The 12,924-nt window shown below is 40.5% G+C and overlaps 1 protein-coding gene across 1 annotated transcript in view; it reads left to right on the forward strand.

The window, feature by feature from the left end:
- ENTREP2 (endosomal transmembrane epsin interactor 2) overlaps positions 1-12,924 on the forward strand; it is a 1,041,875-nt gene that overhangs the window by 862,930 nt on the left and 166,021 nt on the right. Inside the window, exon 6 of the mRNA XM_077473414.1 lies at positions 11,136-11,243. Within this exon, the coding sequence (XP_077329540.1) occupies positions 11,136-11,243 (108 nt within the window). The remainder of the gene's footprint in view (positions 1-11,135; positions 11,244-12,924) is intronic.

The raw sequence follows: 12,924 nt of genomic DNA on the forward strand, positions 1-12,924 counted from the left end.
GCAGAATACAGATGGCAGGAGACACAAGATGATCTGGGAAATGAGCTAAAATCAGGGCAGGCAGCAGGCAGATGTAAACAGTAGACAAAACCAATGTCGGTACAGGAGTAGTCAGGCACAGAATTCAAGTAATGCAAGGCAAAGCAGGAGCACAGAGAAACTAGTAAGTTGCTCAAACAATCCAGCATGTATTCAGCATGTCTATATATATAGGGAAGCAGACCGGGAGGTGGGTTAGGAAGTGAAAGGGATATAAATCCCTTTCACTTCCTAACTCACAGTAGAACAGGCAATGCCCATTGGTGAACCCAGAAGCCAGCAGCATATATGAATGGAATCACAGATCTAGTGAACCATTGCAGCAAGGAAGTAAGAATTTCACAAACAGAAGACTATAGGATAGACCAGGACAGATAGTTAATGTTTGTTTTGGTCCACTTTTAAAAAGTGAGTTTCAGTGGAGTGGAGAAAGACATGTGGGAGAGTTTATTTTTTTGAATAGTTGATCCAGACAACGCTCTTATGTGTGGCCTGTTACACAAACTGGTTGGTGGGGGGGGCGGGGGACTATTTTGCACAGTAATATATATAGGAATGAAACTTGTACTTATGTGTGTGATTGAACATATGAATATTTATAAAGCTGCACTATTATATGGTACACTGTTGTAGTTGTATTTAAGATCTGTAAGATAAATAAGCATAAGCTGCCCAATGTAGTAGGCATATAGTAATTTTCCATCCCACAGTGAAGTGAAGGGGAAATGCCAAATCTAACACATTACTTTTTGGTGCATAAGCACCTTAATTCAATTATTATTATTATTATTATTCAGGTTTTATATAGGGCCAACAGTTTGCGCAGCGCTTCATTGAACTGTGCTAATTCAATGAACTGTGACCTTCTCTGTACACTCAGCATCTAATCTATTGCTCTCATGAATAATTAAAGAAAGAGCTGTAAATGTGGATGAGACAAATCAAATTCTTAGATTATTTTTGGTTTAATTGGTTGTTTTAATAATGTTCCCTTATATTTTCAAACTGTGTCACATACTTCAGAAATGCTTTTTTTTAATATCAAAAATCTTGTGACTTAAATGTCTACATATTTTTGGAAAGCTGTAGTAATAAGCGCATGCTGTTTAGTTATAACGCTGATTAACATCGCCATGGAAACCATAAACATAGCTTGAGCTTTGCTGCTAATTATGTAATCATATCTTAAAAGTGCAATGCTAATTGTTGCTTCCTGTTGAGGACTAATGTCCCTCGGTCAGAAGCCGGTGATCAGCTTTTTTTTTCCCTCATGCTGTCATCATGAAGGGGAAAAAAGCAGATTACCGATCTTCTGTTTATATCACGTGATCAGCTGTCATTGGCTGACAGCTGATCACATGGTAATGGGCTAGGATCGACCCCTTACTCATATCTGTGATCAGTCAAGTCTCATTAACAGGCGGCACACAGGCAGCTCATGAGCAGGAGGACATCTACTGACGCCCTCCCAGCAATTAAGGCCTTACTGTAGCCATCATTCAGCTATAGCACAGGCAGGAGGAGGTTAAACCTCTCCACAACTTTATCCCAGACCTGTCTGGTGTGTTCCTTGGTCTTCATGATGCTATTTGTTCACTAAGGTTCTCTAACAAATATCTGAGGGCTTCACAGAACAGCGGTATTTATACTGAGATTAAATTACACACAGACTGACTCTATTTACTAATTAGGTGACTTCTGAAGGCAATTGGTTCCACTACATGTTAGTTAGGGGTATCAGAGTAAAGGGGGCAGAATACGAATGCAAACCACACTTTTCACATATTTATTAGTAAAAAAAAAAATGTTAAATAATTTATAATTTTCCTTCTACTTCACAATTATGTGCCACTTGGTGTTGGCCTATCACATAAAATCCCAATAAAATACATTTACATTTTTGGCTGTAACATGACAAAATGTAGAAAGTCAAGGGGTATGAATACCTTTTCAAGGCACTGTAAAAAAGCCCAAAACAAAATGCATAAAAGCATATGCACAGGTATAAAGTGTAATTGTGTTCGGGAAAAAAAATGCTTGTTAAGAAGTTACTCATAGGTTTTCTATGCAAAGCTGTGTGTATACACCATGCTACCTTCTGCACATTAGAATGATGACATGCTTTTGTATAAGCTGCTCTTCTTGTGCTTTACAACTATTCTAGTAACAAACTAATGCTAAATTGTGCTGCTGAAGAAAGCGTTTTCCCCAATTTATATTCATAGCTACTCATTAGTTGTACAGTTCAACAAATAAGAGAAAGGAGGCAAGGTTTCATCTCTCTTCAACTATTCTGAGTCTTCTGGTCCCGTACAGCTAAGGTTGTCACCTTCACTGGGAACAAAAAAAAACGAACCTTATGATCCTCCTTCCTATTAATAACATGGCCAACAAGTCACATTTTCTAGCCACAGAATAGGGAATACAATTTTAAAAACGAAATATCAGCATGTACATTTTGAATCGTGGCTCTGTCCCTCTTAGCCTGCTGCACGAGAATCTGGCCCATAATTGCCAATGTTGTAATTACCGTTCCAGTTCTCCATACAAGATATAAACCAGATAGGATATTTGGCTTTACAAGGTTGACGTAGCACTGAGCAATGACAATGTTGTAGTTATCAAAAATAAGGAACCTTCTGTGCTAAGTAGATCCACAACTAATTATAATTATGTGTGTAAGTACCTCTAAAATGAATACCTCATCTGGTAAAAATGCCTATTGATAATAGAGCAACCCTAGAAATATGAATTTATCTGAACACACATAAGGACACATAAGGACAATTGCATTTTCCTGTGCATTGATGTTTGGGCAACCCCCACCAACCAGTCTGTGTAGCATCCCCCTATAAAATTGTTATCGGATCCACTATCTAGCAAATTCCCAATCAGGTGCAAACAATTTCTCGAATGTGTCCTTCTCACTTCATGGGACTGAAGCTCTTTTTAAAATTGACCTAAGCTAAAATGTTTAGCATGGTCAAACACTCTTATATCTCCATCAATGGTTAACCATCCTCCAAGAATCTTGTTGGATCTCTAATGCCCTGTATACATGGTCGGACATTCCAACCACAAAATCTGTCGGATTTTGCCAACGTATTTTGTACGAAACTTGTGTTGCATACACACGGTCGCACAAGGTTGTCGGAAAATCCAATTGTTCCGAACGAGGTGACGTACAAAACGTACGATGGGACTACGTAGAGGCCAGTAGCCAATAACTTTCGTCCCCAAATTTATTCTGAGCATGCGTGGCACTTTGTGCGTCGGTATTCTATACACACGATCGGATTTTGTTGTCTGAAAATTTTAGGTCCTGCTCTCAAAAAGCCCGCTGGAACCCGCACACGATCGGATTTTCCAACAACATAATCTGATCGGAATTTTCCCGTCGGAATTTCCGACCGTGTGTACAAGGCAATAAACTCTTCCCATATTTCTCAAAAAAAAGTACAGAGCAGAACATAATGTAAAACCATACAAAGAATGTTTTGTTAAAAATGCCAAACAAATCGCACTCACGCAATCCCTCGATTAAGTCCACAGTGATGTGATGCATAGGACAGAGCTTAGAGGCACATGTACATACACTCGTAGTAGTCTGTATGGGACTCGCCAAGCCTTGGAACTGACAGTGACTGGCTGGACTCAGTAAGATAAAATAACTTATAATACCTGCAACTGTTCGGTGTGCACATGAGAGACCATTCCTGCATGATTCCTGGAGGACGGCTTCGGGTTTTTACAGGAGTGAGTCCTTGTAGAAAGCCAACTCAGGGCTCTCCAGGGTGTGGAGTCTAAACCTTAGCCTGCGTTTTCACCTGGGCCCATGATGGTGGGGATGGACTTTCAGCAAACTGGAACCAGGTTGTGGCCCCCAGGTACACCCGTCAGACAATACAGAGACCACTTATGTGTGCAGAATACAGATGGCAGGAGACACAAGATGATCTGGGAAATGAGCTAAAATCAGGGCAGGCAGCAGGCAGATGTAAACAGTAGACAAAACCAATGTCGGTACAGGAGTAGTCAGGCACAGAATTCAAGTAATGCAAGGCAAAGCAGGAGCACAGAGAAACTAGTAAGTTGCTCAAACAATCCAGCATGTATTCAGCATGTCTATATATATAGGGAAGCAAACCGGGAGGTGGGTTAGGAAGTGAAAGGGATATAAATCCCTTTCACTTCCTAACCCACAGTAGAACAGGCAATGCCCATTGGTGAACCCAGAAGCCAGCAGCATATATGAATGGAATCACAGATCTAGTGAACCATTGCAGCAAGGAAGTAAGAATTTCACAAACAGAAGACTATAGGATAGACCAGGACAGATAGTTAATGTTTGTTTTGGTCCACTTTTAAAAAGTGAGTTTCAGTGGAGTGGAGAAAGACATGTGGGAGAGTTTATTTTTTTGAATAGTTGATCCAGACAACGCTCTTATGTGTGGCCTGTTACACAAACTGGTTGGTGGGGGGGAGGGGGGACTGTTTTGCACAGTAATATATATAGGAATGCACTTGTACTTATGTGTGTGATTGAATATATGAATATTTATAATGCTGCACTATTATATGGTACACTGTTGTAGTTGTATTTAAGATCTGTAAGATAAATAAGCATAAGCTGCCCAATGTAGTTGGCATATAGTAATTTTCCATCCCACAGTGAAGTGAAGGGGAAATGCCAAATCTAACACATTACTTTTTGATGCATAGGCACCTTAATTCAATTATTATTATTATTATTATTCAGGTTTTATATAGCGCCAACAGTTTGTGCAGCGCTTCATTGAACTGTGCTAATTCAATGAACTGTGACCTTCTCTGTACACTCAGCATCTAATCTATTGCTCTCATGAATAATTAAAGAAAGAGCTGTAAATGTGGATGAGACAAATCAAATTCTTAGATTATTTTTTGATTAATTGGTTGTTTTAATAATGTTCCCTTATATTTTCAAACTGTGTCACATACTTCAGAAATGCTTTTTTTTTAATATCAAAAATCTTGTGACTTAAATGTCTACATATTTTTGGAAAGCTGTAGTAATAAGCGCATGCTGTTTAGTTATAACGCTGATTAACATCGCCATGGAAACCATAAACATAGCTTGAGCTTTGCTGCTAATTATGTAATCATATCTTAAAAGTGCAATGCTAATTGTTTTATTTTCCTTTGCTTTTGCTGTAGCCTGTCACAGCGGGAAAGGCAGGTGTGCCCTATTTCTGCCACTAACACAACTTAACCTTATGACTGGTAGACAGTAAATAAGCTACTGGATGAATTTAGCATGGCTGTCTACCCATTGCTATGGCAATAAGATCTGGAAGCGCCATCCTGGTGGCCAATGTTAAACACAGCTGTTTCACTAACAAATTAAATTGACATAATATAATTTAAAAGAAAAACAAGACTGCCCTATACCACCTTAATGTAATAAGTTATATAAATCCTATGCCTAACCATATAGCTTAACATGACATTAGGGAATCTCAAAAGCTAAAATGAAATTATCTTTTGAGGTCCCCTAATTTCATGTTCAGTTATTCTGCAATGATATTAGCTGCCCTCCGCTACATCACCAACATCATCACAAATCATCCACTCTGTTCTTCTCTAGACCTCCCACTCTCTAGCCCCCATATCACCTACTCTAATGCTCACCTCCAGGACTTAGTCTGAGCCTTTTCTATCCTCTGGAGCTGCCTTCCCCAATCTGGCCAGGTATCTCCTATTTTATCTGCTTTTAGGCAATTCCTAAAAACTCATCTCTTCAGGGCAGCCTAGATGAAGAGATATGGACATGTTTGTAAGTCCATATCAGGAGATCTGTTTGGGTTGAAAACCATGGCTCTATATACACAGTGGGGGAGTGACACCTAGCAATGGGAAGTATATTTTGCGGGATTACCAGGTAAAAACAAAGGAAATGAAACTTGAAAAAAAAAAAGAACAGAAAATTAAGGCAGCCACCAGACCAAGATTAGTAAGCCACAATATATTGCATGTTTGGTTTAGGGTTTAGATACAGTACAATTTCTATGCCTTATATTAAATGTATTGAATGCCCCTTCTGATGACTGTGCCAGGAGTGCAGATCTAGGCATCCAGATTTCTTCAGCGAAGTCCTCAAGAGACTCCTGGCTGATTTTGGTGGCCAATATATGGTGAAAATAAGAAAACAGTTTTTTTCAGTGGCTGATCCATGTCTGGTACCTTTTAGATTTTTATAATTGTCTTTGTCTCCACTGGGGGGATTCACTCTCTTCTGGTGCCCATTATCACATGGATTGAAAGTTGAGGGGTAATCCCTAATTTTATACAAATCACAGGAAATCTTGCAACTGGGTCACCTGACCATAAGGAGAGTCCCTTTTACTCCAATTGTGTCTTATGGACAGGAAGAAAAAAGAGATACAGTATTCTCAATGGGGCAGAGAGGATGAAAGAAAAATGTGAAAGGGGTTTTAGGTTTTTCCTTCTCTATCCAAAAATCCCAGTATTGCTACACTTGTATCTGATCCTCTGCCATACATGCAATACAGCTTAAAAAAAAACAGCAACCTTCTAAGCAAATCAAATAGAATTTCTCTTTGACTACACTTGTAATATTTGCTTAAATGTGAATCTGGAACAGTGTAAGTCATCATTTTTGTGCTTCAGGTTTCACTGATGATGATGCAGTGGTGGAGGCAGTGTTGTGTAGCAAGGGAGCACATCACACCTGTAACCCCACAAAGGAACTATCTCACTCTCCCTTATGTGTGGAGATGCCTGTGGGGCAACCTCTTTTTGCTTTACTGGTACCTGTTGACAGTCTTCTGCACACTTGCATCAAGTTTTATACCAACAGACCCTGCTTTTCCCCTTGGACACAAGTTTCATTTTAGGAAGACATCCCCATATAGATGTTAGGAAAAGGAGGAGTCCTCACCAGTAATAACCTTTAACCAATTTATTGAATCAATAGAAGCAAGGATAGCTACACTCTTTAGCCAAACCTTGAAGGTGGCAACGCTCAGATTAAGTTGTAAACAGTCCAGCATAATTCAGAGAGATGTGGCATAATAAGAGAGATGATAGATCAGTTGCATAAATGAGTGGTGTGCAATAGTCCAACATCCCAAAACAGGAGGATGTGAGTCGCGTTCTGTAAATGCATAAAGACCTTCCACTGCTCCAGTCTTTCCCTCCTAAAGGGAATCTAGAAAATTAGGGCCCAACTACCTGCATGTTGATCTGGTCTTGTCCAAACACAGAGAAAACCAATAATCACTCTTCTCAAGGCAACTAACCAAAAAGCATATTGTCTTCCTATTATACCTTTACCCAGAGTGCCCCTCTTCCCAGCTGCCCTGGGCCCTGTCATTGTTGTGGGGCCCAAAGAAGCTGCCTCATACTTGCCAAATATCCCAATTTAAATGTTGTCATCCCTTGAGGTTTTAGTTCCATGCTGTGCCCTGATATCTCAGTGAGAAGTTCTGTTACTAATGCTACCCAGCTCTGCCCTATTGTTGTGTAGTGTTGTGTGACTCACCTGCAGACCCTGTGTTTATATGTAAGTACCGACATTGATATGTAAATAGTGACGACATTCATATGTAAATAGAGACAGACCGGCAGGATTCATATGTATATCATGCCCCCCTGAGGTCATATCCAACATCACCTATACTGAATGCTGCCCACTGGGGAGGTGAAGGGGCATGCTTGAAAGTATGCACTGCACTGCCACTGAGCCCAGGAATCCTAGGTTACCTAGGAGTTTAGTGTTTATTAATGGGCCCCCTCATCGCCCCAGTCCATGGTGTGCAGGCAGTGAGGAGATGATGCGCTATAACCTCTAGCAACCAATCAGTAAGCAGTAATGATGTGCAGTAACTTATAGCAACCAATCAATGAGCAGTATTGATGTACAGTTATCTCTAGGAACCAATCAACAAGCAGAAATAGCAACCAGTCAGTGAGTGGTAATGATACACTGTAACCTCTGGCAATCAAACACAATTGCTGCCTGATCTGATTCAGTAAACTGATTTTAAGTCTTGCTGCTTTTTATTACATGGCTCAAAGCAGATGGAGACTGCATGGGCGGGGGGGGGGGGGGGGGCAAAATAATGTTTGCCCAGGGTCCAATCAATATTAAAGATGGCCCTGCCTCTTCCAACATAGAACTGTCACTGATTTATGGCTACGGGGACATCTATTGGCTTAACTACTTCCCTGGATGACGCAATTTTGTTGCGAAACGCGTAGGGCTGAGCGATACGCTAAACGTCACCTCGTGTTTGTAACGGTTCCAGGAGAACGGGTCTGTCTGTGTGCGTCCGGCCGGCGCAACAGACTCAAGGCTTTCTGATCTTTTATACACTGTAAGTGCAATTTTACTTTTTTTATCTCTGGTAATAAAGGGTTTTACACTATTTGGAGTTCTATCTTTCTTTTATGGCTTTGATGTCTCCACCCCGAGTCATTTTGGATCGCGTACACATGGTCGAATTGTATCACGTACTTAGTCCGTTGAAACACATTTCAACGGACAATCCGCTCGTGTGTGGGCTTCAGCTGACTTTTTCAGCGTGCAGTCCGGAGTACTAAGAATTTCGGTTTGCACAACAATCTTTCCGTCGTACTTTGGTTTCAGCGGACAATACGGTCGTCAGTATGCTAGTCCGACGGACTAAGAATGGCGCATGCCCAGAAAGGATTTACAGGGCTTTGCTGTGTCTTGGACTTCCTATTTCTAGTCCCGTCGTACGTGCTGTACGTCATCGCGCAAGCTTTCGGCGGACTGTTTGTGTATCCGTGTGTGGCCAAGTCCGTTCGGTAGAAAGTACGACGGATTGTCCGCCGGATTGTATGACGGACTAAGTACGTCATACAATTCGACCGTGTGTACGCGGCATAAGAAAGACCCCTGGGAGTATTTACTTTACAACCCTTATTTGGAGTGGTGATGCAGGGAGAACACTAAGGACCCCGCCAGGCTGGAAGACGTACTCATATCTAAAGGCCTTTTTTGACCCTCTGTAGTGGGGGGTCATGCCCTTCTGGTAAGCAGCAAATTTAATTGTGTTTCGGTGGTGGCTCAAGCACTATTGCAATGGACCCAGCAATGGATCTTTTTTGATTCTTTATGTTTTATTTGTGGAGGACTTTTTGTTCACAGTTTTCTATAAACAAAGTAGTTTGCTGTGATTTATACACTCGGACTTATTGTTCATACACTGGGTGTGTGTTTTGTGTAGAGTTTTTTTAGTGCCTATGTTATTATAGGCATATGTTATGTGACTCTATACCGCAAGGAATGAGTGATTTGCATTTATAATCTATATATGTATTTTGTTATTTATGACACAAGTGTACACTAATTTACGTGTAGAGGATACTAACTGTTCACGATTTTTCAATTGTTGCACAATTTGATGTCTATATGAGTTAGCGCGGCTTAGTATTTTTCGTTTTGTTTTCCTGTAAGTACTTCCCAACCAGCCTCCACAGTTGTACTATGGTAGGTTGGCAAGGCTGCATGAATCACTGTCATTGTACGTTGGCCTCTTTATGAAGCTATAGGGGGCGTGTGCGACACCGGAGAGCCAGAACAGGGATCTGTCAATGTAAACAGACAGATCCCCATTCTGACAGGGAGAGAGAGATCTGCTGTCCTTAGTGATCAGTAATAGCGGTCTCTCTCCTCGGCTAGTCAGTACACTGCCCCCACAGTTAGAAACACCTCCTTAGGGAACACTTAAACCCTTGATTGCCCCCTAATGTTAACCTCTTCCCTGCCAGTGACATTTATACAGTAATCAGTGGCTATTTTTAGCTCTGATCACTGTATAAATGTCACTGGTCCCAGTATCAGAATTTTCCGATCTGTCTGCCACAATGTCGCAGATCACCGTCATTACTATTAAAAAATAAATAAATAATAAAAAATGACATAAATCTATCCCCTATTTTGTAGATGCTATAACTTTTGTGCAAACCAATCAATATACGCTTGCTGCAATTTCATATTGGCCTAAATTGATAAAGAAATGTTTTTATTTAATTTTTTGGGGATATTGTAGCAAAAGTAAAAAATATTGTTTTTTTTTTCAAAATCTCGCTCTTTTTTTGTTTATAGCGCAAAAAATAAAAACCACAGAGGTGATCAAATACCACCAAAAGAAAGCTCTATTTGTGGGAAAAAAGGACATAAATGTTGTTTGGGTACAAAATCACACGACCGCGCAATTGTCAGTTAAATTGATGCAGTGCCATATCCCAAAAATAGCCTGGTCATTAAGGGGGCAAATCCTTACGTTCCTTAAATGGTTAAGAGAGAATACAACAGCCTACCCTATAGCAGCATTAGAAGCTACATGGCTCTCACACACTATCAATGGTCTTACAATAAGGTGGGCATAGGCAAAAAAATTGTTCTGGGCATGCTTACAAAGTAATGCTCCACTGCAGATTGCACGCCTCTCCTGTCAACCTCTCAGCTACAGAAGCAGGCTCCCTGCTGTCGTGAGCCGCCAAACTCATTGCAGTCCAAAAGTTCCCAAAATAGGAAGAGCTGTTCACCTTAAAGGATCATCTTTGGTTCATTGTAACATATCCCCTGGTGCTTAACAAATCTCACACGTATCACTCCTCAAGGAAGCTGAGAAGCGCTAAAATTGTTTAGCAACAGGTGTTATGTTGGTGCATCAGTTTGTTACACTAAACCCAAGATGATTCTTTAAGGTGAGCATCACCCCTCTTTTTCCCTGCAGTAACAAATTAGCATTCCCTGATAAGATTTTAAAATGAATTGATGAAACCATGCATGTACATATTGAAGCAAATAATAGCCTTTGACAAAAAAAAAAAAAATAACAGTATGTTATAATTTCCAGCTGCAGTGTCCAATACAGCATCGTAAAATATTTGTACACGGGAGGAAATCGGTGCTGAACAAGCAACAGTGCAAACGAATTATTCCCACACTGAATAGATAGCAAGTGACAGCCATTATTATAAACCCAATTAAAGATGTTTGCATTCCTGTCACATGCATTTCTGAGACAAAAACCTGATGGCTTTTTTGCATCTTTTCACAGGACCTGTTGTTTAGTGTGTGTGCTCTGAATATCATCTCCACAATCGTCTGTGCGTTGGCTACTGCAATGTGCTGCATGCAGATGGTCTCTGCTGATGTTCTACAGCTGGTGAGTAACAAGACAGCTATTCAAACCTATATCCAAATTTACATGAAATGTACTTGTAAAGACAATCATTGCTTGATTGCCAGGGACCTCAAACACACAATATTTATAAGATCATCACTATGCTGATGTTATCACGACAACCAGGCAGTGATGTCATCACTATTGTCACAATGACATCATTCTCTGAGCATTATAAACCTCTACATATCAGGGTGTGCATAAGCACAGTGGACCTGATGCCACATCAAAAGCATCATGTGCTTCAGTTGTAATAAAGATAACTATTTTCTAGGGTTGCGTCTATACTGTTATTTTATCGGAGAGTACAAGTACTAATACTTGGTCAAGTACTCGCCAGTAATGAGTACCGATACTTTACAGTGTGATTTGTGTCAATACAAAAAAATTGCACTGCAAAGAATTGCATGCAATTTGAACAGGAAAGCGGTGCGATTCCTGCACGAATCGTATTTAATTTCCCCCACTGCTCCTGGGTTTATAAAAGGGAAAAGTGCCACCTAGTGGGCAGTTTAAAAAAATTCATAGAGCTTAGAGAGCTGTGATACAGCCTTTTCTTGGTACCTCTCCTCAACTGGCAGAGATGGCCTCAGGAGCTGAATTCAATGACCACTCGGAGGAAGCAGAGCAGCCTTGCCAAACAGGATTCGATTTCAGCTGGGTGGAACCTTTTGTCACAGCCATAAAAGAGGCTAAAAATGGGAGAATCCAGTCAAAGAGCATTTGAAACTCTAAAGATGTATTCCTCAATTTAAAAAAATCGAGAGGTTCCTTTCCATTTATGGAGGATATAAAGTAGGTCACCACAGAAGAGTGGAATAAATAAAGAAGACTTGCCTAAATATTAGGCTCACTGAGGCTTCCAGTCACAACAATTCTCCCTTCATTGAAGCTTCTGCAGTGAGACCCATTCAACAGGAAGGCAAAGACTCACTCAAAAGGAAGGCAAATATTGATCTCAAAAATGCTTATCTGTCCTCTTGAGCTACATGCCATCCTGATATAATCTGACATCTGTTGCCCCATGCAAAATAATCTACCTAAGTGTCTGGGTCTGCCGATTATACCAAATCACAGCCACTGGAGTAGCTCACAGGGGTGGAGGATAAGTTCCCGGGACCCCGTGGGTATAAGGCAGAAGTGATGTCAGCTTGGGGGCAGACTGCCTCTACATCTCCTCCAGCCCTGTGAATAACTCCAGTGGCCATGACTTGCTATCATTAGCAGACTGGGACACCTATGTAGATTATTTTGCATGTGGCCAGATATTTACAGTGAGTTTTAACATTTTTAAACTGCTCACTAGATGGTACTTTAATCCCTTTCTATACACACAAACACAGGAGCAGTGGGGCAAATTGCATGTGATTCGGACAGGAATCACACCGCATTCCTGTTCAAATTGCATACAATACTTTGCAGTGCAATTGCGCCCATCAATTTTGTAATGATGCAAATCGCACCTCAAATTATCAGTATTGGGAGCATTTAGGTGATTACCGATCCTTGCACATAAGCTTGGTATCAGCATCGGTGCATCCTTATTATTTTCCATTGGATTATAGTGGATAATATACAGTATGTTCAGTGCATCAAAGTAAGCCATTGTATATGTCTAATTAACAATCAATGAGAAAAAATGTGGAAAGATCAATGATGTACA

Source organism: Lithobates pipiens, unplaced genomic scaffold, assembly GCF_037356315.1.
Source record: "Lithobates pipiens isolate NorthernLeopardFrog02 unplaced genomic scaffold, aLitPip1_a1.2 Scaffold_8, whole genome shotgun sequence".
Lineage (NCBI taxonomy): Eukaryota > Metazoa > Chordata > Amphibia > Anura > Ranidae > Lithobates > Lithobates pipiens.